Source organism: Haemaphysalis longicornis, unplaced genomic scaffold (assembly GCF_048455015.1).
Source record: "Haemaphysalis longicornis isolate Haplotype H1 unplaced genomic scaffold, Haemaphysalis longicornis Haplotype H1 scaffold_1, whole genome shotgun sequence".
Taxonomy (NCBI): domain Eukaryota; kingdom Metazoa; phylum Arthropoda; class Arachnida; order Ixodida; family Ixodidae; genus Haemaphysalis; species Haemaphysalis longicornis.
The window spans coordinates 289,455,579-289,479,388 of record NW_027526203.1 but is presented as its reverse complement, the minus strand read 5'-3'; the positions used below and the strand labels follow the sequence as shown (position 1 = coordinate 289,479,388).

The following is a 23,810-nucleotide window of genomic DNA, read 5'->3' as shown; positions in this document are numbered from 1 at the left end:
GTTGGCAAAAGGCGGGACTGCCTTAAAACACCTTCCTGCCCACGCCTCGGCAAATCGATAGTATACTATCGACGCTTTTAAGTTCAAATTTTGAGGTTTACCCATTCGAATCTGGTGCTTTCCGAGTGCACTTTGAGAGCTGGCGACATCTACTGAGTAGTAAAGGCACTTACATCCTCTTTGGTATTTTTTTTTCCCTGCGCGCTGTGATTTTTTAAAGCCCTGCCGGTGTCACGTAACGGGTGCTTGGATGATACCGAGACGGTGCTGACATTGCGTTCTACGGTACCACGGAAACGCCGCATTTTTAGTGATTTGGACGATTCTACACGCGACTTTTTGGATGACATTAAAAGCACTGACTCAGAGGACAACTTTTATCATCGGATTTCAGCACCTAAAGCGATACAGCGCCAAACTGGCCCAGAACCTGATACCCCTATTCAACGCAAGCCCCCCAAAATGCAAATGTATCGAAATTGTGAATTGTGCTACCAACAAAAAGAGTGCAGCACAAAACCAATGTTTTCTGCAATGCATGTGTGGCCAACCTATGCACAAAACCAATGTTTTCTGCAATGCATGTGTGGCCAACCTATGTTTCGAGGAACTGCTTTGCACAGTGGCATGAAACTCAGTAGTACTAACTTTTTTTTTTGTAAGTCAAGAAGTTTTACAGTTAGGCGTTTGATACCTGCAGGCGTTTTGCACTGATAGTACATGTACAAAATGTATATCGTAAACTTTTTTGTGTATTTTTTCTCTGTGGAGCAGCATTGACATTCTTGCTTTTCTTGTGTGCGTGTGTTTGCCCCAAAACTTTTCTGTATAGCTTTATTTTTTTTTCGATAAAAATTTGTTTGAAACAATCACCACTGCAAAGGAAATTTACTCTTCTACAATTCAATACCATACACTTATATATCGTAAATTTTTTGCCACTGGGAAAAAATTGTTTCCTTGACTTCCCAAAATCACTGCTTTTCCGGTAGGCAGGAAAGGGTTTAGTTCATACTTTTCAGGTCAATAAGTTTGCGAAAAGGTGCTCTTGCAGTACAAGTTTGGTTTTTGAAATGTGTTAAAGCATTTAAAAGTGTAGGACGGCGAAAGCTATGAGTGAGGCTTACGGATAGGGAGGCAACTGACACTGCAGCCGATGCCGTTACTCGGCAAACGAACCCTCACGTCTTTGGAGTAGCTACAACTGGATGGCCACGCGGCTTTCGCGGTTAGGCAAGCTGCACGATGGATGGAGGAGAAAAGCAAAAACGCCCGTGTGTATGAGATTTCAGTGCACGTTAAAGGTCCCCAGGTGGTCAAAATCAATCCGGAGCCCTCCACGACGGTGCGCCTCATCGCCTGCGTTGCGCCGGCGCGTTAAACCCTACAATCAATCATCAAATCAAGCTGCATGAGCGTGCATACCTGGTTGTGGCACTGTGCTTCGACCAGGGCCAGCTTGGTCTGCGCCAGCTCCAATTCGAGCTGTCGCAGCTGGGCGCTCTCCTGGGGCCTGCCACAGTCGCCACCCGATGACTGCGGCTGCTGCGGCCAGCCCTCCCGTTCCGCTTGGCGCTCCAGTTGTGCCACACAGCTGGGGCACACGCTTGCCTGCAGAGCCGCCAGGGACTCCTTGGCCCGCTGCTGCTCCCGCTCCAGCTGCTCACTCAGCTGGCGGCAGATCTGCACCACGGGGTGGCACGCTCGCTCACTGCCTCACAACCGCCACCTCCCTCGTCAAGTTTGCTCGACAGACTTTGGCTCTTTTTTTCAGCCGCTATTGGAAGATGCCTCAACAAAGTGAACACTACCACAGACAAGAAATCAACTTCTTTGCACACTAATGCATTCGGTAAATGCATGGACCAGTTGCACAGACTGGGGAAAATTTCATTACTTCGCGACACCACCACAAAAGGTCATCACATTCCCATACAGCCACTAACCAAAGCTCAGTGTTGCTAATAAAAGGTCCTGCATTTTTAGAGGGACACCAAAACACCTTCTGCTGATGCTAGGCAGCATACGGGGTTGGTAAAGCACACCTCCCCCTACAAAAATTTTAATGCGAAGTATTAAGTGGCTAAGTGAGCAGAAAAGCGAGCAGAAGTGAGCCTCATGTCTGCAGCACGAAAAAGGCTCCTAAAAACGGCCGATGCAGCAAAGAGAATAAAAGTAAAGTAACTTAACTGAAAGAAAAAAAAAAGAATTTGGGACTGTGTGGGGACTGGAAACTGAACCCAGAGCCTCCAGAATGCAAGTTGGGACTGAGTGAATGCGTTGTGGCCCTCACCTTAAAAAACATTGACGGCTGGTACATGCAGCTCAACGTACAATGAGTTTGACGTACCCAGACATGTTTTCAGGCTAAACGTGTTTATTGTTTGGTAATCCAGGTTCTTTTATTATCTATGATTATGCTGCTATGATTTGCTGCACAATGAACAAAAGAAGAAATGACTGCTGCTGTTCAGTGCACAGACCAGTGTTTTTGCTGACTCGTGCGAAGTGCTGATTGCTGTGTGATGTGTGTTGTGTGGCACTTTACTTTTATTTTTTACATGTACAGCAAAACCTCGTTACAAGAGACACTGCTACTAGAGACACCTGGTTATCAGAGACGTTTGAATAAAAACAGTTTGGTTGGTTTTTCCTATGTTCGCCATGTTAGCAACATTGCATACAAGAGCCCTTGGTTACAAGAGACATGTTTCACGGGTCCCTTGCGTGTCTCTAACGAGGAATAACTGTACTCTTTTTTTTTCTGAGTTTTTCTGCCCTGTGCAACAAAGTTGTGTAAAGCACGAACTATTGTATAGTGTAGAGTGCACGTGTCTTCAGAGAGCTTCAGGGAACTTGAATTCACGAAACTTGGAGTACAGATAATGAATAGATCAAAAAACAAGCATCAAGTTGTGGGAAAACTACATGTTACACTTGAGCCAAACAGAGTCCATAAACTTGTGGCTGGGCGGCTTCTTTATTACTGTGGCTTGGTGCTTTAGTGCCGCGACACAATTTCATTACAAGTAGTAGAACATCACTGGCTACAGACAAAAAATCTGCATGAAGCGGAATTCGCTTAAGCTGACTAGCTTGCATTCGAAGCAGTGTTTATAAAATACGCAACTGGAGTGTGCGTTTGTTCACCTTGGTCAGACCTTGACTCGGCCTGCTGCTACAGTCTGCTTGCCGTTCAGTTAGTTTAAAAGTTTTTAGTTGTTTGGACAGGCGATGTACTCGTCCCAACTCGGAATACATCACCGTCCAACAGTTTTAAAACTTACATTTAGTCGAAACAAAAAAAAATTACTTATCACTCCATTATATAGAAAGAAATTATTACTTCAAGCTCGGACCATATTTACCTGTGTTTCACCAATTTCCCTACCGGAGCTATCGCCTTTGCCATTACAGCCAAGTGGCACTTCGTTGCTCAGCTGAGCGCATGACAAGCGTCACTTGACGTTTCACAATGCTTCTGCCATGAGTGCATTTAGAACTGCGTGCATGGCAGTGGTATTGGTAGTTCTATGAGGGAAGCTTACGTGTGGGACAATACAAAGCATATAAATGAGCCTGATTTACAAAACCACAACATCGGAGGCATGCTTTCATGATGTTGTGCCGTAATCCCTGCTTTGCAACCCTCTGCCTCACGGGTCGCCGACTCAGTACTAACAGCGTGTGAACTGCATTTTTGAACACCTGCACTGTGAATATCCCCATATGCACAAAAATCTTTGGGGTCAGTTCTGCTCAAGGCATTTCATGGCTAATATAAATGTATAAAAAGGGTCGAGACTACAACTGGGACAAATGCATGATAATAAATGTGTGCGGTCAGCAAACAAGCTCTCCTCCAGTGCCATGGTGTCCACAGCTTTTTGTCAAAAAAGCTTTATCGGGGTGTCATAGCCTGAAGAAACACAGGATTGTCACTTTTTTATGCCCTATATAGAAAAGAAACATTACCGGTCAACAATGCACACCATTTGATGAGGAAACTGAGACAGTGTACAACTAGGCCTTTTTTTCATTTAGAGAGTATTGACTGGGGTCACTTGGACGCGGCCACGTAATCAGGACATGAGAAGAGAAGCAAGGATGGAGTTAGCCCTAACATAAGTTTGCTGGATGCCAGGAGTATAATTTAGATAAGGCCAATAAGAACTAGTTGAAATAATTGGTAATTCATCTGTCAGCAGCAATCTTGAAATTACACCAGAAAAATGTATTGCACTGCATTGTATTCAACAGAAAAGAACTTGAAACCAACCTGTTTGTACTCGTTCAAGATAGCTGTGTTGCGCACCGTTTCTGCTTCAGCCCTTTGTAGCTCGCGGCGGCACATTTCCTTCAGCTGCACGAAAGATGAGAAAACAATATTAAAAACTGTGGCCAAAACACGGTTTCAATACATTTTTTAAACACAGTGCTGCACTCGTGATGCAGCATGCTGCACTCGTGATGAGGATAAAAAAGTTGAAAAAAGAAAAAAGCATTCCGAGGTTCTGTTTACACTGCGGCCTAAAGAGATTCCATAGACAACTTCTGCGTTACACCAGAAGACTGGCTTTCGAGTGGCCCTTTCATTGTTGATTTGATGATGGAAGATGCCCCTAATTGGTAGGAGATTAAAAATTAAGATGTATTCCCCTCACGATGTCAACAGCTGCCCTAAAGTGACTGAAGCAGTGCACATGAAGGCAGCATGACTTCCCCCTTTTTTGTAGCTCCTTAATTTTATAATATTCCTCCTGACAGTGGCATGCTTGTTTCTTGGCATGATAACCTGCTGACCTGTACAAAGGGGGCTCTCAAAGTTAGTTCACCAGAATGGAAGTGTTCAAGGAGTCATTCGGGTTCCACAAGCACCGGCAAGTCAAAGTGTTTTCCCTCTTCTAGTGGGCACAGCAAGCCTGATGCCCATCAGCACACACTTTCTTCTGTGTTGCAAAGTCACACTAGTTGTCAGTGTGCACTCTTCCACCGTGCTTGTCCTCCTTGTGTTCAAGAACAAAGCTGCGCATGTGGGCAGCGGCAAACAAAGAGCACAAAATGAAAGCAGAACACTGGTCGATATCTTTACAGTAAATATTAGTTAGTGCACAAGTGAAATTACTGCTGCCAATCTAAGCAATCGCAACAACAGAATGAGGGTTAACATTCGTGCGAGCCCACCACAATATAGCAACAAAGACTGCTGCCAGTGTGACTACCAACCACGGCAGACGGCGTTCTCTAACCCCAAGGCACAGATGAGGCAAAAAGCCTGCGGCACAGCCCACCTGGCCCACTTCCGTGTCCAGCCGGCGCTTCTCTTCCTCCAGTTCCCCCAGTGACGCCGCGGCCGTCTGCAGCTCCTTCCCGAGAAGGTCCGCCTTGTCCTCAGCCTGCACAAGCACACCGCTCGCCCAAGGATTCGGCCCTAATCGAGGCATGCTGTGCACAGAGGAAGCCACCACAGATGCCGTCCCAAAGAACCACAACCACGTTACCGACGTTGCAGGGTTAACAGTAAACGTGCTCAAGATTATGCACTACACTATCAGAGAACCCATGCATGCACCAGCTCTTCCAAACCATCCCACACAATATCTTGGAAAAGAAAGTTATGCGACCTGATCCAGCGATAATCAGCGTGATTATCGCTGTGATCGGGTTGTGCCCTCACCGTTGTAATCCCCGTGCCCTTACTATTCAGGTAAGGGCACGGTGATGTGCATAGATAAACTAGCGAATTAATCAACTAATTAAAAGTCTATTTATTATAGGATTGCTCTTCGGCCTAGCACAGGAAAATGGGATGCGATTTAAAAAAATAAGGAAATAATGTAAATACAGGCAGTAGTAATCTATGTACGATTCATCACCGATGAATGGTGGAGCTAGTATTTGAACAAGGCATGCATTGACAGAGTTTGACTGGGAGGCTCAAGAGAAGTGTGACAAGAGGTGCCATTAAAAGAGTGGTAAGAATTCAAAATAACAAGCAGTCCAACAATGTGAACGACAAGGAGTGCTACAAGGAGCTCAATGAACACAGTAGTGAGAAGGAAAATGAAGAATTCAACAAAAGAGTTATGAGCAGTGCACAAACATTACGACAAAGACTGAAGCTGCAGCTCCGAAAAATGTAACAGGGAGTGAAATAAAAAAAGCTTCAATCTAAAGTTGTGTGTGATGGCTCCTTCTCTTTCAATGCCAACAGAAACCTGCATCTGTATGCTCTGATATACAATCGATCTCCTCTCTCTATATAGAGACAATGCAACAAAAGTGCAATAAAAAGCACTCAATTTAAAAAACTGTGTAATCATTACCCGCTACAACCTCCATTCTTTCAAACTGCGCCTTTTTAATGCGCTGTATCTCATGGAATTATCTGATGTTGCAGTCATTTTGCCATAAATCCCTAGCACATGCTGTGACAGAACACTTGGCTTGACAAAAAGAACAAGGATACAAAAGTGGCTGCTCACAGCATCCAAGTCCTTTCGCAGCTGAATCTTGCTGGTGACTAGCTCATGAGCCAACTCGTCATTTTCACGCTCCAGCCGTAAGTTGCTTTCCATTAGGCGTTGCTTTTCTCTCTGAAAGGAAACACAAGCAGGAGCACATGTACCACATCACCCTCTAATTGCACTGAATAAATAGCCTGGGGCAAACAATGAACACCAGAAATTCACACTTTTCGTCTTGGCACAGAAGCCTAACAACGGTAACCTGAAGTCAACAGTAAAAGTCATTAGAGAAAGATGGCTTCAAAAATGAAGTTACAAATTCTTTTATCTCGCATCAAAGAAATGTTTTACATAGCAAAAACTGTCGGTTATCTACAGCTACTGTCTAGTTAGTTCCTCATAAAAATCTCTGAGCAGGCTCCTAAACTCCACCACTACTCTCAGTTCTCTTAGATCAGTGAGCTATAAAAAGGCTTTAGCATTTTATAGTACTAATGAAATCTTACAACCTTCTGCTGGTAAAAGCATGAAAATTAGACAGCTCTACTTTCTTCGCATAGCGTAGGGCACATGCCGCAATATTTTTAGCCTCCAGCATCCTTGCTTGTTCCTGTGGGGATAAACATTGACAAGAAAAGCAGGTCTGGCTAAACAGTTTATCTTGAGATTTGGATTCCAGTTGAGATGCAGTTTGGCAAGTATGTGGCATGTAGCAAATGTTTATGGCTGCACATAGCAACCACGCCACGTGCAGCTGCAACCAATGTTCCAGCTTGCCTTCCACTATTGTGACCCACAAAATTGATCCCCAATTTCAGCACTTCTCGGTATAGACTTAATTCCTAATATTCAAATTGTCAGTCACCGCATGGCATTCATCGATAAATATCAAGACAGCCAAATCACAGTTATGGATCACGCGTATGTGTCATCCTGTATGAACTGGTTAAACTACTACTTCGTTAAAAAACAAATTCAGCAGTACAAACATAAGCAGATTCATTGAAGGGTTCAAATGGCAATGTCTACTTTTCTTTTCAAGTGATTGGCAGAACATTTCGACTGAAACCTAATCGAGAGTATCCATGCGTGGAGGGTTGGAATAAGCAACCATCGTTGTCTCTTCAAGCACATGGTAATAAAAGTTATTCTTCAACCCCGTCTGCCACAATATGACTCACAATGATAGTTCACAAATCCTTCAAAAACCTCGTGCCCATTACTGCTTGAACAGAGCCGTACCGCAAAGCCCCTTGCCAGCTGGTTATGTTTCAAGCATGAGAGCCGGGAAGGTAACATGATGGCAGAGTGGTTTAAAGTGTGGTCACAAACAGCACCCGGTGCGAATCACGCATGTAGTCAGCCCTCCGTAAGGCATTGCAGTGAAAAGGATTGCTCGGTCAACACAAATTCTCCGAGGGTCCATGGTAGAAAAACGGCTTCGGAAGGTGACATGCAGGTACCTTTGCAGCAGACTTCCTCGCGTGAATACTCCAACGTGACATAGCGCATGCACTTGCGGGGTTGTTTCCATATGTGTCGCGTGCACAAACCCAGCAGTACACCTGAGACAAAACTCGTGGCAGTTCAACAAGCTGAGCACTTGTAATGGTGCTTGGATAGTAGTATCTTATCTCCAAAATGCAACAGTCGCGCAGGCACTCTTGAGAACTGCTTCAGACGCGAGGTCGACGCCACATGCATCCACTTCGTGCACGAGTGAACAACACGCAAAATACCTTTATTCTCCCTTCCTCTCTACTTTCCTCCCATTTCCTTGCTTGCTAGATCTGCAGGAGACAAATTAGGAACAAGCCTAACCAAGGGGTTATCTTCCTTGTGCCTCAGCGTGGCCTTCTTGTAAAGCTAGGCAACAGAAAGAATGCAGAATTTGAAAGTCAGCTTTTTTTTGCTTATCTGACTGAGGGTACATGATTGCAGCTGGGCAGGACCTACTGGGGCCGGAAAATCTAACTAGCTGCACTAAACGAGAACTAAATTAACCTACCAACGAACAGCAGAACAGCTTTTGCACGCAGGGAGGCCAATGGCTCATGTTGCCAATGTCACCGGTTTGAGTTTTGTGCTTGTGCCTTTATACAACCTTTCCTTGCGCTCATGGCAACCCTCACACTCTTCCCCTACTGACAAAAATTGTAATCCCTCCCAGTACAGTGTGGCACTATGCTGGAGAATGCTGGCGAAATCTGAGGATTACAAAGCACCTCGTGCTTTAACTAAAGTGCTGCTACATGGATACCCAAGTAAGCGACAGAATGATCAAATATATCCTGCAAGGAAAAAAAGGTATACAGCTTCTGTCATTGTTTTCACCTCCGTTGTTATACATAACTTTTAACTTCCTTTGTCGTTCGGTAACTTGAGAATTATTGGTAGCCAATTAACGGTGTAAAACATCGCTCAACAGGTAATGATTCAGGTTGCCATCCTAGATCCTTTAATAAGGGGGGACATGGGTCTTAAAACAATTTCGTTTAATTTTTAAGTAAACTCTGCAAAACTTGCCAGTCTTGCTGCTTTTTCCCCACCGATTTCAAATATGCCATTATTTTTTCAGTAAGTCAACTAGTTCCTGAAATAATTAGAGATAATTAGTCATTTTTGGAGGAACAACAGACAAAACAGTGTTGGTCATAAAACTGTAATCTTCATATTTTCCAATGCTGTGAACACTGGTGAATGCACTTATAGGAAGTGATTTTTTGATTCATTGCGTGGAACTAATTTTACAGCTCATTAAACTTCAGTGTTTGAAATCGGCATTCAAAATGGTTACTTGCCACTGGTACCACCAAAGTTTAATGAGCTGTAAAATTAGTTCCAAGCGATGCATCAAAAAACCACTACCTATATGGTGCATTCACCAGTGTTCACAGCATTAAAAATATGAAGATTACAGTTTTATGACCAACACTGTTTTGTCTGTTGTTCCTCCAAAAATTAATAATTATCTCTAATTATCTCAGGAACTAGTTGACTTACTGAAAAAATAATGGCATACTTGAAATCAGTGGGGAAAAAGCAGAGACTGGCAAGTTTTACGGAGTTTACTTAACATATAAAGAAGTTGTTTTTTAAGACCCATGTCCCCCCTAACCCAAAACACCGTGTTCATGCCATAGCAGAAACAGTGAAGTGTCTCTTGAGGACAGGTCCCTTGCACAAGTTAGTAGGTTGAACAACTCTATATTCCTTCACAAGCGGCTGTTTTGTTTTTTGATGCGATAGCTTTTACCGGGCCTATCGCTTTTACCGGGCCAAAGTTAATTATTTTGTGGCGTCCATCTGCCATACGTAACTTAATACCCCCTCTACAGGGGCTCCTCCTCTGTTGCTCCTGTCGGGATGGAGATTGTTCATAACTACAGATGCGTGAACAGGCGGTTATAGGCTCGAACAATTTCTAATTGAATGGTTCAAATGTCGGTGTGCAGTGCATACTTCAGTCTATTATTGTATAAACAGTGAATGTTTCCAAATCTGCAATTACTGGTAATGTAATTATAATACCATAATATATCATTATACGCTAATAATTAAGGGCATGCAAATACTCAAATACAAATCAAATATAATGCAGTCCAAAGTTCGACAGAAGGCGCATCCGGCAAGGAAATAACCCTTCAGATCAAACCAAACGTCTCTGAATAATTCAATTTGCAAATTGACGAATATGTAGTATTCAGTTTTTAGCTTCTCAAATATTTGTATGAACGGTGAATAATGTTTTCAGGAGTGCAAGGCTCATTTTGTTTCCACAATGTACATCAAAATCTGGCACACAAGCTATACAAACTATTACTGTATCATTGACCTCATTTCGCCCCAATTGGCAATCCATCAACAACAGAATGACTGCAAATTGGAACCAGACTTCTGTGCCTTATTTTCCCCCACAATTTAGCCTTGTTTAAATAGAAACATGGCCCTAAAACATGATCACCGAAACTGAAGGCCATGTGAACACAAAATGAAAGCACTATGGCACCAGGAACTTCAAAATCAGAGACAACTACTTTGGGTAACACCACCTCGATGAGAACGTCACGCAACTGATGCTCACCAACATGACCCCGTCCACCAATTGGTCAGACGCACCCTATGTTGGCAGCAGAGGCCGAGCTACTCCAAACTTGGCTTTTGGCACCTGACTAATCACTACAAGCCATCTCCAAATGGTGACTCTGCAGTGCAGCCATGTTATCTAACTGCAGTTGCTGCGTGCCTGAAACGTGATCCTCCTTCCTTTGCCCATCGTGGAGAGGTCGGTTATCTGATCCTCGTCCACGCTTCCTCTCCGAAGCTGAAGCAGAGGTGCGTTCACTTTGAATGGGCGAGAGTGAGCCTCTCTTGTAACCTCACATAAACAACATCCCTGGTTTTGGCTTAACCAAGTCACTTGTGCTTTTATGTTATTATCGCATAAAATCAGTTGCACTAAATGCAAGGCTTGATTTAGCAAAGTCAACACAAGGTTTGCAAACACTGTCCCAAGACAGGACACTGAATTGAGTGTTGTACTAGGGCAATAGTGATGCTAGTGCGCAACAAAGTCCCCTTCACATAATTGCACTGGCGAGTACTTGCAAGTAAATCCCGAGAGCACCTGCCAGCACTGTACAGTCAGCCTCGTAGTATGCTTCGAAAATGCTTTGCTGGCAAGCCCGACAGACTGCACTACCTGCGGTTTTCCCCTGTGAGTGCTTGTAGCGAAGTGCTGACCACAAGCTTACATGCATTTTTCCCTTGTCCACATCTGAGAGTCTAATGCACTATTGCCACACTTCCTGCAGCTCACTGCTTGATGGTACGTGATAGCAAAATTCCCTTCTCTAGCTTTGTAGCCAGACACTGCACAGCGACGTTTTGTGTACGCTTTGAGAGAGAGTTTAAAAGTGGTTAAGAACCGGTGGCCTCGAAATGCATCGGTGTGAACTGTTTGGTAAGATGGTCAGACTGCCTTTTCAGCACCAACAGGAATCTCCACGGGACAGGGTTAACAACTGTTGTACTTAAGCAGGATACGTGCATATGTTGATGCACTGCATCCATGACTTGCAAAGAGGAGCATAAAAAAAAAGTTTAAAATAACAGGATAATCCTAAATGAATACGATAGCACATAAGCGCGCTGCATGCAATACTAATTTTAGGGGTGTGCGAATATCAATTTTTTAATTTCGAAGCGAATTCGAATAATAAAAACAACGTTCGAATCGAATCAAATATTTTTCGAATATTTTTCGAATACGAATACTTATTGTTTTTTGTAAAATTAATGTTTTCACCATCTAGAGACAAAAACTGCAACTTCATTGCACAACAAATCACACAAAGTAAAATTAGGAATTACACAATACCATTGCACTCAACAGGTTAAGGTCTGCACTAACTTAAATGTTAACATGGAGAAAGGTTAACTGCTCGACATGTTCGGGGAGCAGTGACAACCTCCTGCTCGTCACCACTTTACCAGATGCCCGAGCCCGTGCACATTGCCGCGCGCTGATACAGTAAAATCTTGATGATACTAATCTCGCGTGACTGCGAAAAATATTCGTATCATCCGAAATTCGTATGAACCAACACAGACCAAAAAATTTAGCGCTGAAAAAAGTTTTCGTTTATTTCTTTTCCTACTTTCGCGTGTAGAAATTCGTGATTTTTTCTGCTTTTTTTTAACCCCCGTGTCGCAAAGCAGTTCTTTCTAGAGCACGTAAAGCTTCGCGCTCGTCTCCTTACTCGCTGTGCCCAAGCTCGCTACACGCCGCAACAGCCAAGCGTGAACCGCATGGTGCGTTTTTGCACGCGATTCGCTCGCCTCGGCTCTGCGAGCGTTGTATTTTCACACCCACATCGACGATTTCGCGCCCACGGTAGCGCCTACCTCGGTCAGAAAATGACGCACGACGCGCGCGGCAGAATTAGGAGCTTACTACTTGCGATGAGATCGAGACAGCCGGCTTGGCTCCGCCGGAGATGGTTAGGCTTAGCACCCCGGCAAATATTTTACGAGCGCTTTCACTAGCGGCACGGATGATGTCTTTTAATACCGTTTTCGCATGCATTATCAGCTCCTTTACCGCACAAGCAACTTCGTGTCTTCCTTGAGCCGCATTTTAAAGAGCGGTTAGAAGCGGTCGCTCGAGCGCCCGCGCCACTTCGCGGCTGGAGCCGACGCCATGTTGACGCCGCCGGCCGCGCCACGCGCAGCGTGGGGGTGGTTTCGCGGCGGTGTCAGCGCGTTGGGCGTGCGCAGAGCGTTTTCGCGAGCAGAAAACAACAGCCCGGCCGTTTCTGGAGAAAGAGTGACAAACAGGGGAGCGAGAGCCGTCACTTGCTCGTTCGGCAGTCGGGTGCCTCGACGGCTCGTTCGTATCTTCCGCCGGGCCGCGCAGGTCCGTTCGTGACAGCCGAAATTTTTTCCATTGCAAACGATGCAATTTCGCCGGGACTTTTCGGAAATTCGTATCATCCCCAAATTCACACCCCCAGAATTGTATCATCGAGAGTCCACTGTAAATAAACACCGATACAGACACGCTCTGAATTTTTTTTTTTTTAGTTTTGGGTGGTTCGAATATTTCGAACAATAAAAGTGTCGTTCGAATCGAATCGAATACCAAAAAATTCGAATCGAATATTCGAAGTTTCGAATATTCGCACACCCCTACTAATTATATAAAGATGCCAGCATCGACGGGCCCTGCAAACAGTGAGCAGACTACTGTGGTCTGTCGTGCAGTCACCGGCTGCAAAGCCAGAGAAAATTTTACTATCATGAACCACCAGACTGCAAGCTCGGGAAAGTGTGGCTACAGCAAATCGGACTCTCAGCTTCGGATAAGGGAAAATGCATGCATGTTTTGTAGACAACACTTTGCTACTGACGCTTACAAAAGAAATTTGGAAGTGACGCAATCTGTCGCACTTGCCAACAAAACATTTCTGAAGCCAAATGTGATGCCGAGGATTTAGTCGTGAGCACCAGCAGTCTAATTATAGAAGAGGAACTTCACTGCATACATAACAGAGGCTGCTGGCTTTAATTAAAGCTTTAACCCAGAATTTGTTCGCTGACATGTACATTACGAGGGCTGCCACAGTCCCAAGCCAGCACTGCTCTACCAACACCTCAGGAGAGGAGAATAAAAGAGCGCAATAGCATCCCTTTGTTTCCCATGTGGTTTTACCAGCGGAAACTGCTACATTTTTATTATTTAAATCTTTTCAGGAGGCCTAAAGAAATGAACAAAAACTAAACAGCCATATGTTCTCATGCTATCTGTACAAAATAAAAAACAAGCGTACACATACAGTACGTTAGAGGTACCAGGCTTTTCCCAGAGATACTGGGCATGAAGAATAATGTCACTACCGACCCAGCAAAACAGACACCGCGTTCAAAATAGAAGTGTCAGCGTGCATCAAACTATTTTGAAGGAAATCGCATAGTGATATCGAAGCAAGCGCTCCACATGCACTGGTCCACAAGTGCGCGAGGAAAGCCCCACAGTCCCAATGGCAACATACGTGGACACGCAAGCTAGCAGTCGGTTTGATCAACTTCCCACCGACTGCGACACAAATTTCATAAATAGAAGATTTGGTAATGCTTTTTAAGAATATAGCCAAATTTTGCTTGAAATATATAGAAATTCTGAGAAAATTGCCCAAAGAAACCACGCACATATTGTAAGCACTAACTTTTCCAGAATGCCACTTTCAGTCTGCCCCTGCTACTATATACACAAAGCTACTGTCATCGAGGGGACGTTTTGCAGAATGGCAATGTGTTGCAAACACTATTTCAAAAGCATTTTGATGCATCACGCAATTTACAGGCTTCATACTGCAGTAATACTTTTCGGCCACATAAGTGGCTGCTAGGATACAAAGGGATATGCACTCTTCTTGTGTACAATAACTCTGTTAATACTGATCATATTATAAAAATTCCTGCAGAAGTTGATCACTGGAACTGCGCTCTACGGGAAAACCCCCCACACCCATGGCGTCAGCGGAGGGTGCTTCAGGACTACTTTGAAGTGAGTTAGTTTCAGCTATTACTTGCCTCCAATTTCTTGATGACGTCTGTCCAAGAAGTTTCTTCCTCCAACTAAAAGCATGCAAAGCCCGCAAAAATGGTAACAGGCACACTACAGCTACTGGAAAATACCATGTTTTGCCAGCCGGCACTAGTGAACTTGACCCCAAGTGCAATGGCCGGCAAGACTATGCCCAAGAACAAGCATACCTGCATACGCTTCAAATTCCAAAGGAATGACGGATAAAGTATGGACCAACATAATTTGGATACAATAAGCAAAGAGCAACTACCTGCAAAACCTGAATAGGGTCTTCCAACTGACGTTCTTGTTCTTTGTGCACCTGGTACTCCCGCTCATACCGCTTCAACTTCTTCACCTGAAGGGGGACGGTAAGTGGCACAATCAGACCTGGTCAACGCCCTTCATCACAATTTATGCTTCCCAAATTTATCACAGCCACACTGAATTTATTAGATAGACACCGTACACTGCTCGCATCACTTTCAACCAAACGCAAGCAGAGAACTGTTCACCTTGATGCCAACAGCAGTCTTGAGTAGCAACTTTGCCGCCTCTTCAGACCGGTATTTCTTGGGGACCGCCACCCTGAAGTGCTTCAGCACTCCTTCAAAGTCCAGTGCCAACAGGTCCCGGCAAGATAGCTGCATGTCGAGAAATACATGCAGATGAAGTGAATAAAGCAGCACCCATGCATGTGAAATTGGTGATTAAAAAAAAAGAAAGCTTATTCAGGACACTAGTATTGGCAGGCCATGATAAATAAATTTTGGATAAGAAGCGTTGCCAAATCAATCCATTTGCTCACAAATAAAAAGAACGACAAATTTTTATAGCAAACGGACAGATGTGTATCTATTGCCTAACATGTGCAGGTTCACTTTCCAAGTACTTACCGTTAGCAAGGCAACTGCAACCTGGAACAATGTGTCCATGCCCTGTGCAGAAAGAACCAAAGTATTTTTCACTAAAGGGTCCACTTGTCTCTTCCACATGCAACACAAGATAAAATTACACACTATCCAGTTGTGAGTCTAGTATTCACGGGAAACATTTTAAAGTATTGCCGGGTTCTAAAAAGAGATAAGTCGCAACTACATGAGCGCTGCCAAGAGTAACAAAATTAAAGTTATCAGTTTTCTCAAATTTCAGTTTAAACTTATGAGAGAAGCCGCAGGAACTTAACGATTTTGTGAATGCCTCCTGCATGACTTCTGAAGAAACATTATGGGAGTTTAAAGTTTCCACTTTTATATGTTTTGCGGGCTGCCTGAGGTGTGCTGCCATCTCTGTGGAGTAGTGCAAAGTTAAGTTTCATCGTGATTACACCTGCTACGCAGAAACTGATTTTTATGTGGAGCAGCTGTCAGCTCAGGTTGGTTACCTCCAACTCTCAAACTGCTCACATGGCCTGCGCCCGTCCACCGCCCGCTTCTTCGAAAGACATATAATCTTGGTTTGCGCGCTGTGCAGTTAACTACTGATACGAACGTATCTCCTGTAGTTTAGATACAGCCCTGTGCAGCAGTAGGCCACTGAAACTGGCTCGTTTAATTCTCTTTCGCCCTCCACCTGTTTCCTGTCGATGCCTCTTCTCATCAGGGTGCAAGCCTCTTACCCCATCTCCCCTTATCAAGCGATTAGTAGCAGTGATTTTTTAAAAAGCACAATCTGCACTAAAAAATTTGACCACCGGGTCACATTGCTCTTACTTAAAATTTTGCTCTCAAAGGTTTAAAACAAAGTCTAAAAAGATGTTAGTCTAGACCATGAGCAACAGTCATTCACTAACGTACAAAATTCCAAACACATGAAAACTTGCCACATGATACACGTTTCTGCACAACGACTTGTAACACTGCTACTGTAAATACTGCAATGGGGTTAGCAAAGCTACTGTAAATGTTAAAAAAAAGTAAGGTAAGGATATGTAAATGTAAAACTGTGCCTGGCATGTTGAACACTCATGTTGAAAACACAAGCTTCAGCTAGTAAACTTTAATAAATAGGCTGCCTCAGTGCCATAGACCGTAAGCTTTGTTTCAGCTTTGATTTAAAATAGGTGTCATAGCAGGAGTTAAAACTTTGGTCATTGAAATCGATGATTTCAATGATGAATTTTAATGGTGAGTGGTATCGTGTTTGAGGCATTCGTAAAGCTGATATTGTTGGAAAGGACATTGTCATAATTAAAATTTGCAGCAAAAGAAGTAAAGTTTTATAAACCCCTGAAAAGTATTCATTCACCTTCGGTACCCTGGGAAAATTGAGAGGGGCGTATGTATTTATTCACGTTACCTTAGAGGTTTCCGTAGGAACATTGAGTAAGGGGGGCGAGAAAAGCAAAAACACAAAATATAACAGAAGCAATGTATGTATTTATGTATATGTGTGTGTGTGTGGACACACACACACGCACATACATAAATACATACATATATACACCCCTGTGTGTGTGTGTCCACACACACACACACGCACTCACACATGTGCCTTCGGCTGCCAGAGGCAAAAGTCAGAAAATGTTAGCACAGTCAAAAACACAATTAAGGTCAACTATTCGCTTTTATGCTGACCATATGAGTGGCATTTCTTACACCTTCCTTTTTTTCTAGGAGGAAGCATCGCACGGCCTCTGGTTGGCCTGGTGCCTTAGTTTTTTATGTCACAAAAGAAATTGAATGGAAATGGGAAAGAGAAACTCCAACTTCAATTGCATTTTTACAGACAAAAAAAGCATGGCTTGTTGTCAAAAAAAAGCCTGAGCTCAGAAAGTTAAAACCTTGAAGTTAGAACAAAAAGTTATTGAGCCTTTAAAGTCCCTCAAAAAACATGTTAAAAGCCTGAACCTGGCACCAATGCCTTTCAGGGGCAGTCAACTTAGAATCTCGACTGACCACAAAGAAGAGTTAAGTGATCATTGAAGACAAGTCCTGGCATAAAGTAAAACTGAATGCAGGCGGAATTTAACGAACTATACTGCACTCGGGTAATTCTAGTAACAGTAGGCAGGGAAAAAAAAAAAAAGAAAAGAAAAGAAACTCAGCAAGGCAGGGCACTTACATCAAGAAGGAACAGGTCCAAGATGAAAAAGACTACATGCAATGGAAACTTGGCTGTGAACAGTGTTAGGAACCACTGGGAGCCAAACATGTGGGCTTCCACCCCAAGGTCCAGGAAGTGAGCGTGCAGCTGTGGAAGCTGGTCCTGTGAGAGGGCAAGAGCAAGGGGTATGCCAACACTGCTTCTCAGCAAGTGGGTTCACCCCTACACTTTGCTTTCATAAGCTTTTCCCCCCTTTTCATGTGTTCTCCCAAAAAGAGGTTATACTACACAAGAAATTGGCATTCTGGAGGGGGGAAAAGAAAAAAAGAAACAAAAAAGCCCTATACTGTTGCTATACTTACCAGTTTGGATAAAATTAAATACAGTGAAACCTCGTTATAACGAGACGGGCTATAACGAAATAATTGGTATAACGAGCAAATCATAATTTCCCTTGAAAGCCCCATTGAAACTAAAGTATTTAAAACCTCGATTTAATTAACGAGGTGAAATTTGCCTTCAGTGGGATATATAACAAACCAATTTCGTTAGGAAATATAAAATTTTGAGCACGACAGTGCACAATGCAGATTTCAGACGGTGTGCAAGGTGACAACTGTATTTCGCAGTTTAAAACTCCCGCCATGCACCCTCCCGCAATGCGCGCAAAGCCAAACGGTGCGCCATGCGTCTGCTACGTCCGCGAAGCCATTCCAATCGTCTTCTCACTGCACACGGCCCGCAGCCAATGCATGCGACACGCACGGCGGCGGCGCGCTTGCCTGCACCGTTGTCACTCGCCGACGTGCATTGTGGCAGCCGCGTTACAGTGTTCTATAATAACACTGTAGCCACATGGCTGAAGTTGTGCGCGTTTTTTTGAAGTGCTTCAGCCTTATCTTTTATCATGCTGCGCACGTGAATCGAGCAGCATGAATGTGCCAGGAAAGTGAATGACTAGAACAGAGGGCGGCTATGATAAAAGCCGTCACATTGGGCACGAAGCTGAGCGAACCGTCGTTCGCATCAGAAAGATGCATCAACGTCCAATTGCGGACTTCTTTACAGCAAAGTCTGTTTGAAACACGAGTTTTGTATTTTGAACTGCGATAACGTAGGTGCGTGACTTTTCCTTTATATCTCTGGAATGAAGTTATTTTGTTTGTACCGCCATGTGGTGAGATCCTGAGTTCGACCATTCTTTGTTTTGGGTAAGTACAGTGCACAATATTTGCAGTAAATGCCCGCTACGGCTATAACGAAATACTGGTTATAACGAGCAAATCACGGCGCCCCTTCAATTTCTTTATAATGAGGATTAACTGTATTACTGCACCAGTGTAGGCCTTACTGCAACATTTGCAGAATTCTTTTACAAGGAAGAAGATGGGGAGATGAACTATACTGAGGAACCCACGAGAAAGCAACCAAATTTTTGTCATTCAAAAATTGAACTAAAGAAAGAATGGGGAGGCTGCATGCTTTTGCGCCTTTTCAAGCAATTGCTATGTTGGAAGCACATTACACAGAGTTTCAGTAGGGAAAGCAGGGTGCCTCTTGATCTCATAAACAGTGCTGTCTCATTTTCCTTTTGGCTAGCACGAGAAGAGTGAGACAATGATTCTGCCTCCTGAGCAGGACTGAGGTACACAACAGAAACACATGCAGACAAAGACCAGCAATATTTCATAATAAGTAGCCTAGCAAAGCTTATATGCAGCACCAAAACATTGAAATTAGAGCTTGCACCAATTGTAAAAATTGTTCTGCATAATTACATCCACACAGCCCTACTGCATTGCCCGTTTTATCACCTTGGGCAAGTGGGCTGATGTAGCAACCATTCTGCCAATTTATGGCACCCACAAGGTGCCCCAGAGTGTCCCATTTTCTGTCGGAAGTTCTTTCAGGAGGTTGTTGCATTGTCAGAAACTTCTATAAAACCTTCACAAGCCCCCAGCACGCTGCGTAGCAGGCATGCTCACAAAATTCTTTCTTCTACAGCTGCTGCCTCTTTAACAAGCAAATCTCTTTCACACCCCAGACGCCCCCCTCAACATGTGGATGCCCATGAAGCCTAATGGTAGTTACCTACTTAGCAAAGCTTCCAGCTCAACTTGCAATCATTAGAGTTAAACGCAGCACAGAGGCCAATGTGAGACAATACTCGTGCCGCATCCATTCAAGTCTGAACTTAAACTGCTGCCATACACAAACTCAGTTGAAATTCATACACACTTGCCTCATAACAAAACCCTTTTGTGATGCTGCAAGCAACTCAGACATTAGTTGCTCCTGTGACACTTTAGTAAACACCTTATTTCCTGGCCATTGCACAGGCAGATCCTGACTGACCTCATGGGGGGAGGGGAAAGGCAAAAAATGGAGTGAGGAAATAGAGCACAGCCCAAGGGGGGCATACGCTGTAGCCTTGGTACCAGCCCTCTGCTAACAATATATTAGCGTTCTCTTTCATTGCCTGAACTGGCTGACCCATTGTACCTGTGATGGTCATTTTTCAGTGTCCGAGTTAATAAAACAAGTGCACATTAGCCAAGGATTTTGAAGAGCTGTAGAACAGATGTTCTATCCTTTGAGGTTTGGGAAATTATGCCCCTTTAAGCGGGACTCATCTGTTAACATTCCTATGGCGCTACTAACTACTTCATGACCCACGAACTTAATAACCATCAAGCACCAATACGAAAAGCTTTACAGATACATACCCATGTTCACAATGGCCTAGTTTGCTTATTTAAGAGATATGTTACTTCTGTACCGAACTAAAAAGTAACTCTCGCTTGCTAGACAGCTAGTGCCATCTAGTGAAAACTGGATAAACCAAAATGCATTTCTTGTTTACTTCTTTATCTCATTAAAAAAGTGATATAACATTTATAAAAGAAGAAAACTAGGCCGTTAGGAACATCTCTAATAATTTGAAAAACCTTCCGCATCGATACACGATGGTCTCTAAGCCCATGGGTCATGAATTAGCGAGTCCTGTAGGAATGTGATAAGCTGAGTCCCCCCTTAACACATTGCACCACGACTGTATCAGAAAAGAAAATGTGCGGGAAAGTGATACCTCCATGAGTCGTTCTAGTTGGAAGAGCTTGAGATGGAGGCACTCAAAGGAATTGCGGAAGAGGTCTCGCAGCCCATAATCAGACATGACCTTGCAGAACACTCCAAAGGCTTGCTCTTCGGGCATCTGCACAAAAAGCAGCCAACTTGTCAAAACACTGAATCAAACGTAAAGTGGAAATAGCAAAGGGACACTCGAGATTTCAAGTGTGCACAAATGTGGTTGAGCACTGTGCAACTCCCATTAGAGGGGAACTGAACATTGAATGGTTTTAACTGAAAGATCGCACTACAGTCAAACCCAGTTATTTCAAACTTGCAAAATAAAAAAAAAACATCTATAAGTTCATATATTAGGGGTGGGACAGCTAGAACAGCTTTTGGGGCATATTTTGGAGCACAAAAAACTGCATTTCGGAGCACAAAAACCCACTTTTGGAGCAGCTCGTACAAGTAAAAAATACCATTTTGGAGCAGCACAGGAGCAGACTACCATAAAGAAAACTTGGCACAAGTGACACTTCGAAGTTATTTGGTTTTTTAGGTCAAAAGCTGTAAGAATGAACATAGAGGATGTCTACATAAACAATTTGAACTGCATGCTCAAACACATTTTATTCTGGCATTACATCAATGCCACAACTTCTTATTTGCTTTCTTATCAAACTCTGCAAGCTCTTGAAGAGCCTCATTTAGGGCTGTGTTGCCTTTTTGAAATAGCACTTGATCACTGTGCACCTTGTTGAGGTCGCTCTGCCTAATTCCTGAACTAATGAAAGTGGGTCAGTACAGCAACGAATGTCCCGCTTCCTTTTCAAATTTCAAGCAGCACACAACAGTGTGAAACCCGGCGGGACAGACCGCAGCAACGCTACTGGTTCCGCACAAGATGAGAACAAAGCTGACAGCTGTTCTTCTAGAGCAAACTTCAAAGGCGGCACACGATACGCACAACCGACCGATGCCACCGTTCCAAAGGGAGATGCCGTTCTCGTCCGCCAGTTTCAACAAAAGCCAAAATGGGTCTCAGCGACCATGAAAAAACCAATTGGCCTAAGGTAAGGGCTTGTCCAAATTTACAGGACGACAACAACGCCTGCACCCCAGCTTTCCAGCCATCTTCGAACAAAAGAGGCCACTCCGAAGAAAGTGTCACCACCTTTCAACAGAGCCTAATATCTCCCAATGGGAAGCACCGTCCCAGCACAGACGGGGAAAGCGACGCCTCCAGCTGCACCTGCAATAGCCTGCTCCCATCCTCCTTGGCCACCCAAGGCACCCGACCAACGCAGGTCCACACAGCAGCGACAACCTCCTGACCCCTACAAGGTGATCTTTTAAAAGGGGGGGGGTATGTTGTGTCTATGCTGTGTGGAAACACGACATGCAAGGGAGTGTTCGGGCCCCCACCAGTGTTTCCAGCGAGGGCATACGTTTTCCCGTGCCAACGCTGCCCCAACAAAAGCAGCGCTCCTTTCTTTTGCTTTTTTTGGTGCCAGCGAATAAGCACGTCTTTCTTCATTATCTCGCACACACAATAGGAAAGCAGTGCCTGCACTTAGATGGATAAATACCCACAAGCACACTGAAAAATCAGCCAGCCATACAGTTCCTAAGTTGCGGTAGTAGATAATTTCACATGAGCCGTGCCAGTTGCGTCCCGCTTTCCACCCCCCGATGCCTACCCCCGCGCCCCCGCTTAGACATGCACGCGCCCGGGGCGAAATGAGATAAACAACCCCTCAATGCCGCATCACGCGCATAGCTTTGCACTGCCGTTAGGACAGGCGGAGAAAGCGAAGTGGGTGAGGGAAGCGAATGAGGAACAGCAACTGGAACCAATAACTCAATAGAGAGTCCTTAGCCGAAAATTGCCAGAAATTCACTGTTGCCGTTCATTATTTTAGGTCGCCACGGGCCTCTCAACTTCGCCAATGTGGAGAAAAGTAGCCACCAGTGGCAACCCTGGCGGGTAATTCCGCCGGGACTGGGTGGATCCAGGAGGTTATACCAGAAAGTATAACCTCCTTAGGGTGGATTATACAATTGCCACGCCTCCTGACATGCTGAACAAAAAACTTACAAACCACAGGTTGCTTACATAGCTGGAACTTCTCGCTAAAACTAGTGTAGGCTCGAGAACGGCTGTCGAATTTCGCGCTTCGGCGCAGTGCGGGCGCAATTTGGGTAAATTTTGTGGTTTTGGCGAATCTTGCAGAAGCAAATCGAAAATGTAGCATCCTGGCGCAATTGGCGCAGTTGTGCCCCCCCTGATATATAGCCTAATACATTATAGGCAGGCTAAGGAATTGGATGTCATAAAAGCACTTTACTGATGAGACTGTCTTACTTCCGCGAAAAAAAGTGTCGCATCTTCTTCTGCTCAGACAACTTCGCTGCCTGCAACAGTATGCACTTCACATTGCCTAAAGAGTTAGTTGGAGCAGATGAGGCCACAACCTTTCCCGTTCACGAAGTGCTGGACTAGTGCGAGTGCACCAATCAGCTCGGAGGTTGTGGGCAAAAGATCGTCGTTGCTTTCCTTGTTGCGTCCGCTTTCACTACCGCTCGGTACGATCTCAGCAATGTAGTCTGCCAAACTTTCCCGTGGTTGCGACACCACCATCCACACTCCCAAACTCGCCAACCGCTGACCTGGTAATGGCAGCCAGAAATTCTGACAGCTCACCCCACACTTCAGCAACACCGATGATGGCTTCGTTGCCCTCTTCAGAATTTTCAGTCAACACCAGCATGTGCAAGCAGGCACACCTGAAGCAGTTTTGGATGGTTTCTTTTGTAACATCTGCCCGGGCCTACTGTGAGCACGTCAATCTTAAGCTCCTTGCTGACACGAACAATCTCAGTCCTATTCTTCAAGATCATGCTGAGGGTGCTCTTGGGAATCTCATGTGTCACAGAACGTCGGACTTCTCACTGCATTCGACTCGAATTATAATTAGTAGCTTCACGGAGAAAAAAAAATTCCACCATTTTGCACTAGCTAGAGCCTTAAACTTGAATTGCCTTAAACTTGAACACAGCCGTATAACAAAGACAGAAGCCAGCACCATCACAAAATGGCAAATAAGTTGTCACTGTGCTTACTGTTGTCACTGCTG

At 44.3% G+C, this 23,810-nt stretch overlaps 1 protein-coding gene across 1 annotated transcript in view; it reads right to left on the bottom strand.

Annotated features, from left to right (window-relative positions):
• LOC144147734 (rab GTPase-activating protein 1-like) overlaps nt 1-23,810 on the bottom strand; it is a 74,769-nt gene that overhangs the window by 11,327 nt on the left and 39,632 nt on the right. Inside the window, exons 14-22 of the mRNA XM_077679581.1 lie at nt 20,690-20,815; nt 17,620-17,763; nt 15,453-15,494; nt 15,072-15,200; nt 14,828-14,914; nt 6,486-6,596; nt 5,292-5,396; nt 4,280-4,363; nt 1,426-1,683 (exon numbers count right to left, since the gene is read on the bottom strand). Of these exons, the coding sequence (XP_077535707.1) occupies nt 1,426-1,683; nt 4,280-4,363; nt 5,292-5,396; nt 6,486-6,596; nt 14,828-14,914; nt 15,072-15,200; nt 15,453-15,494; nt 17,620-17,763; nt 20,690-20,815 (1,086 nt within the window). The remainder of the gene's footprint in view (nt 1-1,425; nt 1,684-4,279; nt 4,364-5,291; nt 5,397-6,485; nt 6,597-14,827; nt 14,915-15,071; nt 15,201-15,452; nt 15,495-17,619; nt 17,764-20,689; nt 20,816-23,810) is intronic.